This window comes from Prionailurus viverrinus, chromosome B2 (genome assembly GCF_022837055.1).
Source record: "Prionailurus viverrinus isolate Anna chromosome B2, UM_Priviv_1.0, whole genome shotgun sequence".
NCBI classification, from domain to species: Eukaryota; Metazoa; Chordata; class Mammalia; order Carnivora; family Felidae; genus Prionailurus; species Prionailurus viverrinus.
The window spans coordinates 49,393,034-49,411,868 of record NC_062565.1 but is presented as its reverse complement, the minus strand read 5'-3'; the positions used below and the strand labels follow the sequence as shown (position 1 = coordinate 49,411,868).

Sequence of the window (18,835 nt, the reverse complement as noted above, 5' to 3'; positions counted from 1 at the left end):
CCCCACGAACCCCACCATTACCCCACAACCTCATCAGGTTGGGCATACATAAACTGTGAATGACTTTTCTTCAATATATGAGTAAACAATGTTTTTCCTAAGGATTGATGATCCAAAGGAGAACTCAGGATGGGGACAGCAGACACAACAGACACAAATGTAAGTGAGTTGTTTCAATTGTTGAAGAAATATCAAGAGAGGAATGTGTAGAGGAGGAAGAAATTCTACCCATCTTAAGTTCATTGGCTGGGGTCCAGCAAATTAGACCAACATAAACAGATTAACGAGATAAAAACAAACTCAAGTTTACTAACATGTACATCACACATATGCATGGAGGACTCAGTGATAAGTAACACAAAAGGGTGGTTAGAACTTGAACTTCTAGGGGTCCCTGAGTGGCTCAGCTGGTTAAGCGTCCAACTTTGGCTCAGGTCACGAACTCACACTTCATGAGTTCGAGTTCCACATCAGGCTCTGTGCTGACAGCTCAGAGCCTAGAGCCTTGTTTGGATTCTGGGTCTGCCTCTTTCTCTGCCTCTCCCCCACTCACACTCTGTTTCTCTCTCTCTCAAAAATAACTAAACATTAAAAAAAATAAAAAAAGAACTTGAACTTCTAAAACATGTTAGCATAGAACACTAATTGTGTAGAAAAGTAGCAAGACAAAATAAAGGGACTTCACATCTAAGGATGGCAAATTGTAGGAAGGTAAATACATGAAGAAATTAATGATAGACAAGGGTGACAATGCTAAGTTTGTTATGTAGATTCCTCTGTATCATGTCTGAGATGATAGGGGTCTAGAGTCTCAGATGATTAACTTCAGTCCTTCCTGATAGGGAGAGGAGGGGAGATACCTTTACAAATTTATCTCCTACCTTTAGGTAAAGAGAGGGAAATGCAGAGAGCTTTTCTTGTTTCTGCTACTTCTCAGTTGTCTTCAGCTCAAAATAATCAATATGCCAAGGTGGCATATTTTGGGGAGGTATGTTCTGGTACCTTTCAAAAGTCACCTAGTAACCACTGTCAGACTTAGATTTCCCCACATTCTTACTTCATTTCTGTGATTGTAATGAGGGAAGATTACAATTGATTCCTATAAGTTTGACCCTGGGGCATTTAACATTTTTAAGTGCCATCTGTATCCCCTAAGTGATTTAATTTTGATCCAAACTAGTATTACATTTATTAAGTTGAATTTTTATTCTTAGAGGTTGATAATCTATGTATGATGCCTCTCTGTATGTAGGATGTGGAGGATAATTTCAGCTAAACAGCATCTGTGATTTATCAGTGTACTCTATCCATTACAGAACACGTAATTTTCTGTCATTACTAGTGACTGAATTTGGGGCCAACTCAGGCAAAAGTGTGAGGTAGGCAAAGGTTTTCTCTGACATTTGCCTTCTCACGTTCCCTTTCTGCTTTAAGCATCCATCCTGGCCTCATTTCCAGTTGTTACTCAGGTATTTGTACTCTAATAGAAAACTGCTACCTGTAAAAAGCTTTCAAGGCCCAACTAAATGATTCTTTCTTAGTGGACTTTGAGAGGGAAATGGGCCCTGTGGGAGAGACATTTTCTGGAGAAGAGCAGCCATCAGTTTGTACTACAGGCATTGCAGGTCTAGCACTTGGGGTTCTGAGGTGTAGCTCTGAGACAGAGTCTCTACCTAGGTCTTCAAACTATTCTCGAGGCTCTTTGACTCTGCATTTCCCTGTGACTATTGCCATATTTTTCTTCATCTCTTCATAGTCAAATGTCTTTGAAGAAAAATCTGCCCTCACTGACTCATTCTTCTTACTCTATCTTTCCCCACTCATTTTTGCTTCTTCTCCCATCACTTCAATGAACTCGCCCTGGCAAACATTAGCAATTGTAAATTGACTGGATATTTTTTTCTTACATATGGGATCTCTGCTGAATTTCACTTTGAGTCTGCTCTCTGATTCTTGCAATCTCATCCTTCTTTGGTTTCTTTCCATGGGAATGTGCTCCCCTGGTTCTCCAACCTCTCAGTTCTAGAGGAACCAGTGGGCCCAGGGTTGGGTGAGTACATAATATCCAGCAGCATTCATTCCCCTTTCTTGATATGGACAATTGCATTTTCTTAATTCTTAGTTCAAGTACTATGCAAATGAATGTTCAAGCCCCCTTCTGACCTGTTTGCTGGTCTAGATCCTTTCAGAATGGAAATTTTGGACCCACCACTTCCCCAGGCATTGCCTCACCCTCATATTCTCCATCTGAGTCTCCTTCTACCCTTACTTCCAAGGTTAGTGATCACTAAAGTTGCCTCATGAACCACCTCCTTTTCCTCTTTTTTCCCCTCCTGACCTTGTCACTACCCTGGCTTTTGACTTCAGGGTCCCAAATCTCTACCTCTGTTCCAGGCTCACCTCTCTTCCAGATCTGCACATCCAGTCACCTATCAGATACCTCCATTCTACCTTATCTTCTGCCCTCCACCCTGTATACAGGGTGTATACTAATTTTGTATCCCAAATTAGTAATTCTTTGCCACCTTGCCCTTTCAGTGGCTTCCTTCATACAGTCCCAAAGTCTTGCTAAATCTATCTCCTTAATAGCTGTTAAATTCATACGTTTTCATTTTCTCACTACTGCCTTGGTGTGAGCCTTTACTGAGCTAAAGCAGTAAACAAGTATTATCTTGTTTGCTACTTTAAACCTCTATAATTCTAGAGTTTGCACAAGGACGAAGTTTTCTAAAATGCAAATCTTATCTGTAAACATTGGCACAAAACTATGTACCTGCTTCCCTTTATTTTACAGAATAAACTCTTGGTTCATTAGCATAACATCTGATGCTTTGTGATCTAACCACCTTCACAAGGCTCTGGCATCCTCTTCAGGCACCACATCCCTTCACAGTACAACGTTTGGACAGTATGTTCTTCTGGATCATTCTTTTAGTTTCATGACTGTCTGTGTCTCATCTACCTATCTAGAAAATAGGCTCCATGAGAGAAGGGATTGTAGAGTGAACTCCCTTTGTGCAGGTATGGATTGACTGAAGTGGATGTCAGGGGAAGGATAAGGAAAGGCAAAGAATGTATCATTTCTCATCTGGTGACTACTGCCTTTCATCAGGATTGGCCTGACTAGCCTGACTCTGATGTACAAATAACTTTGGAGATGTCCCAAGCACCCTCCACAGTAGGATAATCATAGCAGAGATGTGAATAGCCTACATTCCTTAGGAAATTCACATCTTACCTTCTAGACCCTTGTCTTTACGTCTTTTGCCAGATAAGCTTTCCAGCATTTAAAACCAAAGGTGGGCCTTTTGGTCTAGTACAAGGAGATGCTGAAGTCATCATCTGATTGATATCTGAAGAGTAAAACGCTATGAGAGTCTTGAATACTTCATCGATCAGGCATATGTCACATGTCAGGTAATAATCCACCACAGGCCTCCCCAGGAGAGAGAAGACAGTAGACTTTGGTTTCCTTCTGAATTTATAAGTGTGTGACCTTGGTGGTATATTGCTTGTTGTATGCTATATTAGTTTGAAAGATAAAAACTAATACTAATACTATTAAACGTTTCTCCCTGTTTCTTCTGATTTGGATTTATATTGAATAATCTGGATTTCTGTTTCTTTCTTCTTATAAATCCTCATTTTCTTTTTTGAGACTTCTAGGGGAAAATTCTCCATGAATTAGAGTCCTCACATAATCAGAATCTTAATTGTCAGGAGAAAATAAAACGTACTATGATAGATGTAGGATATAGATAAAATACTTCTTGACCATGTCCTCATTGTTTCTTCCAATTTAGGGAAATTACCTAGATTGTTCACCTCTATAAAGCTATACAATTAAAATGGATCAGAATGATTATTCAGAAGCAACACAGTAATTCTTAATCAAGTAAATATTCTGGAGGTTCGATGTCCTTATTACTAAGACTGCCAGGGGTGAAATACACATTATTAGAAAAAATTTCAACAATATTTTCTTAATCCCTCCATCTGTGTTTACATAGCACTTTATACAAATGTTTATGTAGCACTATATACATACTTTTGTTGTAGCACACATTATATGCCATTATTGTACTTTGTTCTATTTGTCTGTCTCCCCTTGAATTTGAGTGCTTTGAAGTTAGGGGGCCATTGCTCTTCATGTCCTCATAAACTAGCACAAATTCCAAGAGAATTGTAGTAAATATTTAATTGAAACCTATTTAATCAAAGGCAATTCTGGGGGCACCTGGCTGGCTCAGTAGGTAGAGCTTGCAACTCTCGACCTTGGGGTTGTGAGTTCAAGGCTCACATTGCATGTAGAGATTACTTAAAAAACTAGTTAATTAAAAACAAATGCCCCAAAGTCGTTTTTAAAATTGGCAATTCCAAGATAAAAAATGAATTTCTGATAATTCTGAGTCCCAGAGAAAATTTTCTATATTTGAATTCCCTATTCTTTGTTGAGGTTTTAGAAGGAAAATATATAGCCATTACTTTGCTAATTATATTATCTGAGACACAGTAAGTCTGAACATTTTTAATCTTATCAATTAAAAATTGTAGAAATTTGTTTTCTTATTATATAAGTATGCATATAATATTCTCAATTTTGCCTCTATCTGCAAAAAACTAAAATACTTACAGGAAAAGTTTTCTGATCCCTATCCTATAAAATACTTTATAGGTTTAAGAAACAATTGGTCTGTAAAAATTTCCCTAATGCAACATTATAACACTGGCCTGGACACTGAAATCCTGAATATTGCTTCTCATCTACATCTATGTCTGACCCTTCTTTTGTGTGCTATTTGACTTGACACAGGGCTGAATGCTCAACAGGTACTGAGTAAAAAGTGGTTATCTGATTTAATTCTCTAGCTGCTCAGTTTTAGGAAAAGACTTGGACTTACCTTATTAGAATCTTAATTAACGGTTGGGGCGCCTGGGTGTCTCAGTCGGTTAAGCGGCCAACTTCGGCTCAGGCCATGATCTCGTGGTCCGTGAGTTTGAGCCCTGCGTCAGGCTCTGTGCTGACAGCTCAGAGCCTGGAGCCTGTTTCAGATTCTGTGTCTCCCTCTCTCTGACTCTCCCCCATTCATGCTCTGTCTCTCTCTGTCTCAAAAATAAATAAACGTTAAAAAAATTTTTTTTTTTTAAATCTTAATTAATGGAATCCTAAAAATGCAATGTAAACACAAATATTTATAATGATTTTAAATGGCTGGGCTGGACTATGAGGGATATGCTCAGAAATAAATGCAAGAATCATCAGACAGACTTATCTCTCTGCCAAACATTACAAGTTGGTAAAATCTGTGAAGGACTAGAGGTGATAACTCAGACAGCTAAGAGATTAGTCTGAATTAACACATCGGGCCAATGAGATGGGGTTTTGCTTAATTCTAATTTAATACTTTGAAATGCAGCATTACCAGTGACATCAGCCGTACGAATAGTTTTAAAGATCTCAAAATCCTGTAACTACACAGCAAAGGAATGGTACCAGGTAAAATGAAACTTAGAGTTAATGGTTTGGTCAGTTAAGGCTAATTAGCATTTTAGTGAAACTTTCCTTCTTCCCTTTGGGTTCTAGGGAAGTTCTTGCTAATTTCACTTGTTAAAAGATTGCATTTTCCACTGCCTGGATTAGGCGGGTTGTATTGTATATCCTGCCTAAATGTAGTTTGAATAAACCAGTCAAGAATTTAACCTCTGTTTGACAAACTAATTGGCTGGGGGTTTAAAACCATCAGTTATGTAATAAACTGTATGCAATCAATTAGGGTGAACTGATTATGTTCAGGCCGCTTCAGTTCTGAAGAATCGTGTTAGCAGTAGAGCCCTCTGAGTTACTTGCCTAACCCTTAGGAAGCAACTCAGCCTTCTGTATAAGCATGAGGTTTTCAATTCCCCGCCAATTTCACAGGGCTTTCAGGTAATGGACTGCATTTTACCAAAGGGAGCAGTGTTAAGTGCGTGCGGAAGAATGGTTCTGGCAGATTATCCCTTCCTTAGTGAATCACAAATGAGCTATGAATGTCTGGCTCCCTCTCTGGATGACCCAGTGGAGGGGCCAGGTGCAGGGAATTAGGAGTCTGAAATGGGGGCAGGTGCAATCCCTCGTGGGCAGTTCCCCAACACGAGGAAGTTGCAGACCTGATCCAGGGGAGTTAGAGAATAAGAGCCGAGGTGTGATCCTTAATAATGAGATGGAAACAGGGACTGTGGACAAGATAGAGAACATTCACAGAAAGAATGGTGGGGGGAAGGAGATGGGGTCTGGTGACACTTTTCAGCAGAGATGAGAATTAAGTTTTAAAATGTCTCCCTCCATTTATCAAAAGAGGTTTGATATTTTAAACTGCCATTCGTTGTTTTCTTTCTGTTTGCATTTTTGATCTGCTTTCTCCAGAAGCTTGGAATTGAAGGGCTTTGTTCAGTTATCACAATTTGTGTTATATTTTAGTTTCTAATATGTACTAATTTCTCAGCAACACTTGGTCATTTCATTAATTGCTATGAAATTAGAATTAAAGCTCAGCTTCCTGTGAGTACCCAACACTGATCGAACTGAGACCAGGTTCTTCTAAAATATCTTTAGCTAATATTTCCTATGCACATCTTTATGTTGATTACTCATGCAGTTAATTATTATTATAACAGCTCTTACCAAATATATGTTGAACTAATGAATGTGACTCTGGACCTTGTGGCTGCCCAAAAGCATAGAGTCCATTTCATAGTTACCATAGACACAAAAAAAGAATTAAATAAGTAGTTCAGGGGCATTAGAGCTCACCTGATAAATTAGATAATACAATATTAGAAGATCTTATAGTTTAAATACAACATTTTATTATGTTTTTAAAAAAAATATTTTTGAGAGAGCAACAGAGTGCAAGCAGGGGAGGGGCAGAGAGAGGGAGACCCAAAATCTGAACTGTCAGCACAATTGGGGGCCTGAACCCACAAACTGTGAGATCATGACCTGAGCTGAAGTGGGATGCTTAGCTGACTGAGTCACCCAGGTAGGTGCCCCTTATGTGGTTTCAAATGTGTGATATCAAAGTACTTGCTACAAAGCACTTTATTGGAAAATAATGCTATTTTTTAATTGGAGAGATAGTTGCTTTATACTAAGCATGTAGTATCTTACAACAGTTGATAAAGATATTTTTTAATAAAGGCATTCTGGCATTGTTAGATTGAAACTGCCAGCCTAGAGTACCAAGTGCTGGTGAAGATGTGGAACAAATGGAATTCTCATACACTGTTGGTAGGAGTGCAAAATAACTGATACTCTGGAAAACCGTTTGGCAGGGCTTTTTTTGTATAGTTTATTTATTTTTGGGGAGAGGAGAGAGAGCATGCACGTTCAGGAGGGGCAGAGAGTGAGGGAGAGAGAGAGGGTCCCGAGCAGGCTCTGCACTGTTAGCACAGAGCCTTATGCAGGGCTCGGACCCATGAACCGTGAGATCATGACTTGAGCTGAAATGAAGAGTCAGAGGCTTAAGTGACTGAGCCACGCAGGTGCCCCAATTTGGCAGGTTTTTTTTTTTTCTTATAGAGTTACGCATTTACTTAACATATTGTCCAGTAATCCTACTTCTGGTTACTTACCATAGAGAAATGAAAATTTATGTTCACACTAAATCCTATAGGCAAATGTTCAGAGCAGCTTTATTTGTGGAAGTCAAAAACTGGAAACAACCCAGTGCCCTTCAACAGTGGTATGGATAAACAAGTTATGGTAAGTGCATACCATGTGATACTACTCAGTAAAAAGGAACAAACTATCAATATGTATTGATATCGATAGTGTAGAATAGGTAATTCTCAAAGACATGTGGGAGTAACACACCATATGAAAAGGATACATATTGTATGATTTCAGCCACGTGACATTTTCAAAAAAACAAAACCATAAAACCAGTGAGGAGGTTAGTGATTGCCAAAGGTATGGGCATGGTGATAATATTGCTATAAAGTTGTAGCACAGGGAGTTTTGTGGCATAAAGGAATTGTCTTGTATCTTCATTGTGGATACATTATTGAACCCCACATAAATGAGCACCAAAAGAAAAAAAAACACCGTATGATATTTAAAAAATACAATAAAGAAAGTCTCTCAGCCTGTAAGATTTAGATAATTATTTAAGCAACTGAGACTTACTTACAATCAGGTGGTAACTTCTTAGGCACATAGCAACTGGAAGACCATGGGTTTTGAAAGCCATGGGATAGTTTTCGGAGCAGTGAAAAGGTATAAATTCACCTATAGAATTTTTATTTTATTTTATTATTATTTTTTAAATTAAATTCTATGCCCAATGTGGGGCTTGAACTCACAACCCTGAGATCAACAGTCACATGTTATATCGACAGCCATCCAGGAGCCCCTAGTATAATTTTTTCAAAAAGACATAAAATACTATTTTTGAGAAGGGAACTCCTATAATTATTCAAAATTTGAAGCAGAAAGGCACCTGGGTGGCTCAGTTGGTTAAGCAAGCATCTGACTCTTGATTTTGACCCAGGTCATGATCTCACACTTTGTAGGTTCGATCCCCATGTCAGGCTCTGTGTTGACAGTGTGGAAACTGGGGTTCTCTCTCTCTCCCTCTCTCTCTGTCCCTCCCCCACTTGGGGACCCACTCTCTCACTGTCTCAAAACAAATATATAAAATTAAAAATTTTTAAATAAAAATACAAATTTTGAAGCAGAGTCTTGGAATCTTGTTTGAACCCATCATTTTGTTGTTCATTTATGTAGATTTCCCCCTCTGGTGTTTATTCTGGCATTTATGAACATAACAGAATTTGAAAGAAAGATTAGAAATATGTTGTTAGAAATAGCCTTGCTTTAAGGGACATGCATATTGATATGCCAGGAAAACTTAGGCAGTTTTCTCACTGCTGAGATTTTCTTTTCTTTTTCTTTTTCCCCACCCAGTCTGGAGACCAATGGAAACCATGTATTTACTAAATGATTGATGTTTGTGCTCCTTAAGAACCATGGGAATTACATCCTAGATCACATCATTAGTCTGCCTAGTCTAACATCTTGCTTCTGGCTGAGGTAATTATCTGATGCTTTTGAGGGACATTTAAATCTTCCTTATAAACCATTGACCATTGTTTCACATAGTGTTGATTCTCATTGCTGAGATATAGGTGAGAAACCTGGGCTAAAGAGAAACAAAGTAATACAACTAAGTTCTTTTATATTCTTAAAAGCTAAGTTTATTTTGACCATTTGATGCTACTGGTTAGATCACAAATGATAGGAATGTTGTGATACACTTGATCTAATTCTCAAGGATTTGATTTTCTGTTCTGCTATGAGGCTGTGAGAATTGGTAGATAAAAAATCCATCTCACCTAATGGGTTTAATATATGTTAGAAGTCCCATATTGTATAAGAGAAAAAGGAAATGAGCCTCTCTACATTTGTAAGATGACTGCTCAGTGCTTTTTGTGTTACGGTCTCAGAACAAATTATTCCCAAAATCTTCCCCAGAGTTCTCAAACTGGTAACTCTTCATTTACTTTTTGCCATTTTCTTTCTAATATAATGCTTTGATTCCTTAAGAATGGGACATTTTAATTGGCCAATATAATTTGATCCTTTTCTACCTGCCTGTCTCCTAGGTAGATGTTAAGTGTGTTGGCATTGCTTTAGAGCCGGCAAATTTATTTAGCATGTACAGCTTCTTAATGAAGATTTTTTTTTAAATGAATGCCAGGTGAGAGACAAACTTCTGCAAACATTCAGGGGTTGGAATTTAGGCATTCTACTCAGTGAGAATATTTGTTGTTGTTATTTATAAGCAGAGTTCTAGCTGAAGTTTTGTTTTTGTTTGTTTGTTTGTTTTAAGTTTGTTTACTTAGAGAGAGAGAGAAAGAGAGCACAAGCAGGGGAGGGACAGAAAGAGAGGAAGGTAGAGAGAATCTCACCCAAAAAGGCTCTGCGCTGTCAGTGGGGAGCCTGATGCAGGGCTCAAACCCATAAACCTTGAGATCATGACCTGAGCCAAAATCAGGAGTAGAAATTAAGAGTAGGAGGCCACCCAGGTGCCTCCTAGCTGAGGTTTTTAATTGGTAAGAAGGCAGCTGTGTTACAAGACAGTAAATAACCTGAGGACCAGGTATGTAGAGAATACTTCTACAGTAGTGTGTTCTCAACTGACATAACTTTGTCCCCCCCCACCCCCCCACCCCCCACCCCCCCCGCTGGGGACATTTGGAAAATCTGGAGACATCTTTGTGTGACAACTGGAGGCTGGGGGGAGTGTACTTACTGGCATTTAGTAGGTAGAGACCAGGGATGCTGCTAAATATCCTGCAGTGCACACAGACTCTACAACAAATAATTTATTCAGTCCAATATGTCATTAGTGCCAAGGTTGAGAAACCCCACTGTATAAAACAAAGAAAATGTGTGCTTTTAGCATGGAGCACAGTGCCTGAGACGTGGTAGGTACAGAATATGGATTGAAGAGATTTTCATTAGGGACTTCTCAGATCAGACTCAGAGCATAGAGGGAGAGTATTTATTATTGTAATCAAGCAAATTGCAAAGCAATGTTAATCTAATACAAAATCACAAATTTCATGATATGCATTACAATTATTTTGCAGCATGTTTGATTAGCCACACATGGAGCACAGCTCCTTAAGAGGACTGTTACCAGTATCAGGTTTTAACCTGGGCGAGTTAGCATTGTTTTCCTCTCCTCTCCGTTAGAGTTAGTTTTCAAGGATCAGTCATCAGTTTTTCCCCCTCTCTTACTATCAATGGCATACTGTTTCTGGGACTCATGTCCTACCAGCTGGGATTCTCTTGCTCCCCTGACAGTTCTCCAGAGCTGTGGGCTGCAGTTCTCGGTTTCACCTATAATTGTCTAGTTTGCTAATCCTCTCTTCAGCTGTTTGATCTTTAAACTTGAAGCATTTTGGAGCAGAAAATTCTGTTGATTTGCCTGTCTCTCTCTCTCTGAATTCTGGATCTGGAAAATAAACTCTTTATAATAAGATAGTAAACAGTAGGTTCTCTGGACCAGAACATGATTTTACATAAATAATCAGCTGGGGGCAGAGTGCATAGGGGGCAGGATTGAGTATCTCAGTCCTTGGTTTGGGACTAAAGAAATCACTTTTTATCACATTTGGGCAGATTTTTGCTTAGTGAAGGGGTGCTCATGATGGCTTTCATGAATCTTGCTGTGCTGCTCGTGAGAGCTAGCCTTCTAAAATTTTTAGCCCCATTTCCCCTTTTCTTGGGGATCAATAATGCATCTGTGGGCCACAGACCAGAAACCATTCTTGGCTAACTTAGTGTGTCCATCACTGTCAAATTCTTAAAGCAGGCTTCAGTTCAGCCTTCAGGATGCTAAGGGTCTGCAGACTAGGGAAGAACCCCTTTCTAAAAGTCACACTGCTTGAAACTTGGTGCTTATAATTCCTTTACTCATAGACTTCTAAATCCACTGGAGAGTTTAAAAGTTCAAACTTGTAAATAGAAACTGGGAATGCTAGCTTATCTTATGAAACAAGTTTTCATCAAAATTCAAGTAAGGATAACAGATTCTTTCTTCTTCTGTAGGAATAGAGGATATTTGGGGGAACCCAAAAGTGGGAGAGGTTGTTTTTCCAAGAACCAAAAGCCATCAAAGGCAAACTTTTCCAATTTCACAATTTCACTTTGGGATTGTGCCATTTTCCTTCTACTCTTCACATCCAGATGTACAGCAGATACAAGATAGTAAGGCAGGAAGGAGAAGGAATTAAGATTTCCATGCTAGAGTTCACTGTTACATAATAGAATCTTATACACATTACAGTGTCCACAAAACCGAGGAATTTATAATTAACGTACTTCTCAGAGATCTCCACATATATCCATATGTTATTATTTTAAACCAATGATGTTAAATGGCCACCAGTTATCAACATCGCAGCCTAGGGAAAAAATGTTCTTGAGTATTGATTTCTGAGACTCCAGTAAATGCAGCATTGGCTCAAGCTGAAGATCTATAGAAATGAATGGTAAAACTAGGTGGAATAGGTAAAAGTTATTCCTTGATCACCACAAATCTAATGGATTATAAATTTCAAGATTTCGTATTATATCCTTTTTTTTTTTTGGCAAGTTGGTCTTTCTTTATGTTTCAGAAATAACAGTATTAAATGCTGTAGAGAAAGGTTAGAGGGTTGAGATTGAGGTTGCATTAAAAAGATGAGTTAAAAGCTTTAATTTATACTTGAGAATAACAAGATATGAAAGGATTTTGTGAAAATCCTTTGTTCATTAGATAATGTTTATTTAACAAGAAATGAGTGTTTTCACTGAGATTAAACCGAGGATTTTATTGGAAAGACTTTAAGAAGTAAGGTCTCTGTTCTTTAAACCCTGCTGATTTAAAGAAATATCACTAAATACTTTTAAGTCCATTTTTATTCAGTTCTGTCTACTTGCCATTGGTTATATAGACTTAGAACCTTAAATCATATTCTTTTATTCTTCATTTTCTGTTTTAAAATTTTGGCAAGCTTGTTTTCTTTGTGCTTGTTGTTATTTGAAGGCCTCTGCAGAATTTTCTTATGTAGTCGGTGCTGTTGGAAGAAACCATGAGGTCATTGCCAGTGGGGAAGCTGTTAGCTAAATCTCCTGAGGCAACAGTGTGCTGGTGCAGCTGAATTGCATCTTCCGTGGGTCTAAAGTGATGTGACCATACTGCCTGTTTGCCCAGGACAACCCATGTCCACGCTTGCTGCCCCAGCATACTTGTAAATATAATCTCTCTCAAAAGTGTCTTGGTGTAAACAATAAATTACATGGCCATTCCAAACTTAGAAGGCTATATGGAGAGAGTGGTCATGGTTCAAGTGGTTCTTATTTTCGATGGTAGAGGTAGTATGTAGCTTGTAAAAAGATCAGCAAAATTAGATGATCCAGGATGAAACAGAATATGGTAGGTTTCTGGGGGGACTGAGAAGGAAAACATTTGCAGAAGCCAAAACAGGGAGAAGGAGAAAGAAAAAAGTAAGCATCATAATAGCAGGGCTATTAATTATTGGGGCAAAGCCAGGTGGTTTGGTGCTGCTAGTGAGGGAAGGGATGGTGGAAACTAGCACTCCATGCAACTTGAAGAAACACAACAAAGTGCTTTCATAGCAAGAGAGTATAGCATAGAGGTCACGGACATGGGCTTTGGAACAGACTGCCTAGTGTTCGCTTTCCTCAAGCTAGTTAAAAAGGGAAAAGATGCTTAAACCATATATGCCTCATTTTACTCATCTGTAAAATGGGAATAAGAATAATACCTATGCCACAGAGTTACTATGAAGATTAAATGAGTTAACGCTTATAAAGCAGTGTTTATCACATTGTAAGCACTTCATCCACACAGTCTGCTATTGTTACTATTGTTGTTATTGTTTTCAGTGAGCAAAGGAGGTAATGGCTATACCACTGTTGCTTAGTAACTTAAATGAAAGTGCCCATATGCGTCCTGGATGCAATATAGCACACTGAACAGCTCTGCAACCCCATGGGCTAGGTGGGATTCCTCTCTCTATCATTTATTTGTTAGAAAATTGTTGAACTTCTCTTTAGTTTGTCTCTGCATTTTTATATGGAGAGAAAAAATAGCATAGACTTTTAGGTTAGACTTGTTACAGTCCTTGTAAAACCACTCCATGCAGTCTTAGGCACATGATCAGTGCTTAAATGTTAGAAGCTGTTCTGTTGGAACCTCTTCCAATAAGTTCCTATAAATGATAAGGGACAAGTAAGCTAGTGACTTTCTAGGTCCCCTAAATCTAATCATTTCTTAAGTAAGTAGGTAGGTAGGAACACATAGTCCCTATTGAAGCATGGAGTGGCTGCAGGATAGTGTGTTTGAGGTGTGTGTGAAATTCCTTGAAAGAGAGGGTAGGTGACACTACAATTTTATCATTCAGGAGAGATAATGAGTTTAGGGCCCATTAGCACAAGAATCCATCTGTCTCTTTCTCTCTCATGCTGTCTGTCTCTCTATTATCTTTCTCTGTCTCGATTGTCTGTTTCTCTCTCCCTCTTTCTTGTGTGTATGAGGTTGTCCAAAAGGAATATGTGTTAGGAAAAGAAGGCAAAGAACTGAATCCTGAAGAACACCTTCCCTTAAAGGTTGGATGAAAGAGGGCTCCCCAACAAAACAATAACAGTTAAGGAATAACAGGGTTTAGAGAGAAACAGGACATAATGATGTCCTAGAAATTAAGGCGAGAGAGAACCTTAAGAACCCTAATAACAAATGCTATAATTATGGGAAATATAATTAAATCAGCAAAAAAAGCAAGTGGGCCTTGGAACTAGACCTGAAGCTTAGGCTACTAATAGCTTTACTGGGAATAGTATTGGTAGAGTGACTGGGGCAACATGTAGACTACAGTAGATTGAGACCTGTATAAAAGATGAGAAAAACTAAATAATAAGTAATATAAATCAAAAGAAAAAAGAAAACCTATCTTTTCAAGGAATTTGAGAGTAAAGGGAAAAGAGGAAAGGCAGTGTTTATCATATGGGAAATTTACACAGGCTTTTAGTTTATGGGAAGAAGTTTGAAGATCTAAGAAACAGAGAATGATTGATGAGGCTAATTTGTGGTGTTTGAGCAGGAGGAGACAGGGATGAGATCACCTTTGTAGAGGTTAGCTTGGGAAATAGGAAAGATATCCATTTCTGTGAGTCAGATGAGAAGGAGATAAAAAATAATGAATATTTGAAAAGTTTAGAAATAAAAATGTGATCATGAATTCTCTGTGTCCCCAAATCTATTTATGAAGTTGATGACTTGGTCATACAGGTAGAAATATAGGGAACACCAAAGACTTAAACAGAAGAAAACTTCTACTAGAGGTGACTGGAAGAGGGGTTCATTAACATTAAAGGCCTGATTGAGGTTGGAGGTCAAGTATTTGTGATAGCACCAAATGACACAGTTTTCAGGTATAGGTGGTTTTACTCTTTTCAGCTATGTGATTTTCTATAGAGTTCTTGAACTTCCTGGGAGCAAAAGTGATGGAAGTGAATGCATAGCTTTGTCAGAGTCAGGGATTTTATATGTGAACATGAGTGAAGAATGAGAGTTGAGAGATGGGGAGGTCAGAGAATGCTAATGAAAGAGAGGGTCAAGGCAGGATGGAAGGAAGTAGCCTTTAGGTGAGTAATGGAAGGAAGTCAGGAGAGGGAATAGATGCAGCAGAATCATAAATAAAAGGAGACTTTTTTAATTGAAAAGCAGGAGGTTTGGCTGGAGGATGAGTTTTCTTTTTTAAGATGTCAGAGATGGAGGGGTCCTTAGAAATGAAAGGGCTGGGGTCCAGTCATTAGAGTGGAGACTAGTGGGATGGTCTCTGAGTGATCGAATCCTTTTTGTGCTGAATGTTTAAAGGGACCTCAATGATGACTTATTTAGTCTCAGATAATTTTTAAGTTTATCATTTAAACTCCAAGTAAGTTGGGAGTTCTGAGAGCCAAGGTAACTTGTTTAAGAACAGTGGATTTTGGCAAAAGTGCTAGTAGAACCCAAGTCCCCTTGTTTCCATACGGGGCTGTGTTTAATAAATCACCTGGTGATATACTCAACACACTGTAAAGGAGGACACATAAGGCAAAATGATTCTAGATAGCATAGAAATTAATGAATCAATAGGCACACTTTCTGCACACTTCATCAAATAAATCCATGGTGTCAAATCCTGGCAGCCTATTGTGACCGATGACTTGTATATCAGAGAGAAAATGTAATCCTGGTGACATGTGACATAAAAAGGTCACATTGCCTAGCACCAGCCCTTGCTTAAGTCTAGCTAATTAGTGGTGCTTTTTGGTTAATTCAAGTGGATGGACCTCAAGGCAATACTATTTATAGAATTCAGCCTGATATTTTAATTACCCTCTATGTTATAATTAAAAAATGTTTTGAGTATTAATCCACATAGTTTTAAAATATAAAATAATTTCAGGGTCACAGAGATTACAGAATCAAGCCCTGGCTGAATTTTTCACTCATTAAGTCCATCCACTATTTGGGTGACTATTGGGTAAATCATTAATTTTATAGCTAACATAAAGACCATCATGTTGTGGCAAGAATATTGGGCTAAGATGTCAGGAGAAATATTATTTTTGATTAATTCACTCTATCTTTAGGCAAGTACTAAACTATCTAAAACTGTTTTCTCATCAAGCAAATGTAAATACCACCTCCCATACCTGCCTTGTTGCTGTGAAGGGCAAATGGTGGCAGGTAAAATGGTAGCAAAATTCATGGATTGGTGACTAAAACAGGGCTTCAGATGCTGACTCTGCCATTGAATAGATAGGTGTCTATGGTTATTTAACCTCTCTGTGCATCAGTTTCTTCATCTGTAAAATATAAGTAAAGATACTATCCTTCATGTTGTTGTTAAAATGCAATGCATACAATATATCTGTTACATAAAGGATCTATATTCACATATAATAGCAAGAATTAAAATTGTCTGGATATTAAAAGGTACCATACAAATGTAAAGTTTACTTCTCGGGCGCCTGGGTGGCTTAGTCAGTTAGGAGTCCGACTTCCACTCACGTCAGGATCTCATGGTTTGTGGGTTTGAGCCCCGCATCAGGCTCTGTGCTGAAAGCTTAGAGCCTGGAGCCTGCTTCAGATTCTGTGTTTCCCTCTTCTCTGCCCCTCCCCTGCTTGCACTCTATCTCTCTCCCTCAAAAATGAATAAACATTAAAAAAATTAAAAGAATTTTTTTTCTTTTTTTACCTTCTAATTCTTGTTGAAATCTTGTTGCAGTTCAGGCAATCTGATGAAATCGTACACCTAACTTAGTGACCTTCTTGCCTCGTGTATAATTCATTCCTCTCTGTGGAGGAAGCACTGGAAATACTTTAATCTGCTTCTTCCTTGTTTCTCTTTGTCCCTCTCCTTCTCATTCACTTTTTACAATGAGATATCTTATGTCTTCAGTTGTGGTATTAGAATTTCAGGAAGCTAAGAACATCTGCTTTTCTGAAAACCAAAGGAAAATGAAGTATTTGAGAAAATACTGACACCGGAAAGATATGGTAGCCTTGACACTCAGTCGTTCTTAGAAAATATTTTTAGGAAGATTTACTTATAGAGTTTAAATATATATCTTCTATGTGAAAAGGAAATTCAGCTACAAATGAACAGATCATGAACATTCAGTATTTATTGAGTGTGGACTGTGTTTCTGGTACTCTTCTAGTTACTTGGGTTATATAAGTGTAAAACTAGACAAAGATCCCTGTCCTTATGGAGCTTACATTTTAGAGGAGAGAGATACTAAGCGACACCTATAACAAATCAGTAGATTATCTTCCAAGTTGGAAAGTGATAAATGCTATGGACAAAATTTTAAAATGTAGAGTGTTGTAAGAGACAATGAGAACATGCATGTGGATAGGCTGATCGAGGTGAACGTCACTGAGGAGGAAACATGAGCTAAGTGGGAAGAATTGTGGAAATGAGCCACATGATTATCTGGAAGAAGAGTGGAGAGATATGCACTGGTAGCGGCCCCAGATGGGGTGAATGGTCTGAGAAGAGTGACCAAAAGAAGTAGCAGAAAATTCTGTGTTGTAAGGCACTCTGATTCTTTGCAAAGAAGTCCAGCTTTTATGTGTTTCTAAAGATTACCAAGTCTAATTCCCTGAACATACAAAGTAAAAGGGCAATTATCCTTTCTTAGAGGAGAGCATAAATCAGTGGTTCAAAAGACATTTTACCTTGAATCTCTAATGCCTTCCTAAATTCAGATGAGGTAAGATTTAGGTGTTGTCAGCCAAAGCTGCCATCTATCTGGAACAACACTTTGAATTTTAGAGTAAATTGTATAATGGGTCTTGTCAGCCAGTGATCATGACTTTCAACATTACAGCAAATTATGGAATAAATTTAGGGAGCCAGAGATCAGCACAGGAGGAATGTTAGAAAAATCTTTTTAGAATATTAAAAAGTATCAGATGTGGATTGGTGGATAGCATTTGGATAGAATTCTGGATATTGGACTCTGGCTAGAAATTTGGGTATGTGAACAAGGAGAGCTCACGTAACACATAAGAGGTGTTTGCATAGTGGATATAGTGACATTTGTCCTGACAGCAAGTTTGTTGAGACTCCGCTATATATACCACCCCTCACCCCAGTAGACTAATTCATCATTGCACATTTCTACTGAGTCCTTACATGACTTCATAATCCTTTCTAGGACAGTACTTTGGCAGCCACTGCCACCAGCCCTTGAAATAAAACCTTTCTGCCACTGATTTTAGCTAGAAGAAAGAAGTTACTTTGGAGGATAGTTAGGGGAGAATAGTTGCACAAAGTACAGGGGAGCCATTGGCAAAGGATCTTGTGTCATAATGTGAACCATGTACCACAGGTTGATAGAAATGCGGAACAGGATCTGTGTGGTGAGGTAATAAAAGTAAAGACTCTTAGAAGCACTGAGATACAGCAGTGAAAATTTTCACATTTTATAGGAGCAGTAAAAATTCTTTTATTTTTTCTTTACCTTGTTTCATAATATGAGAGCAAGTATGCCCTCAATGAAATTAACAATGGGAAAATTTTAAACAAATAGAAGGAAATACTTCTATTCTTCCCATATAATCAGTCCATAGACTTTTCTGCGGAGGGAGGTCATGGAGTCAAATGTTGAAGAGGAAAAGAAAAGAGAGGAAAATCTGGTTAACTTTATGACCAATAATAACATTGTAATTATGCTCTAAGATAAGAATAATGAGGTTGAAGCTTTGGGGCATAAAATGATCGTCTC

The 18,835-nt window shown here is 38.2% G+C and overlaps 1 protein-coding gene across 9 annotated transcripts in view; it reads left to right on the top strand.

Annotated features, from left to right (window-relative positions):
* PKHD1 (PKHD1 ciliary IPT domain containing fibrocystin/polyductin) overlaps positions 1-18,835 on the top strand; it is a 490,229-nt gene that overhangs the window by 388,568 nt on the left and 82,826 nt on the right. The window contains exon 62 of one of the 9 annotated variants that reach the window (XR_007152424.1): positions 8,945-9,070. The exons of 7 other annotated variants lie outside the window; for them this stretch is intronic. Coding sequence is in view for 1 of the 2 variants with exons in the window: in XM_047860175.1 (XP_047716131.1) it covers positions 3,272-3,291 (20 nt within the window). In the remaining variant the exon portion in view is untranslated. Of the gene's footprint in view, positions 1-3,271; positions 3,399-8,944; positions 9,071-18,835 lie in introns of those variants that run through there. One more of the 9 variants, XM_047860175.1, reaches the window with a different exon arrangement.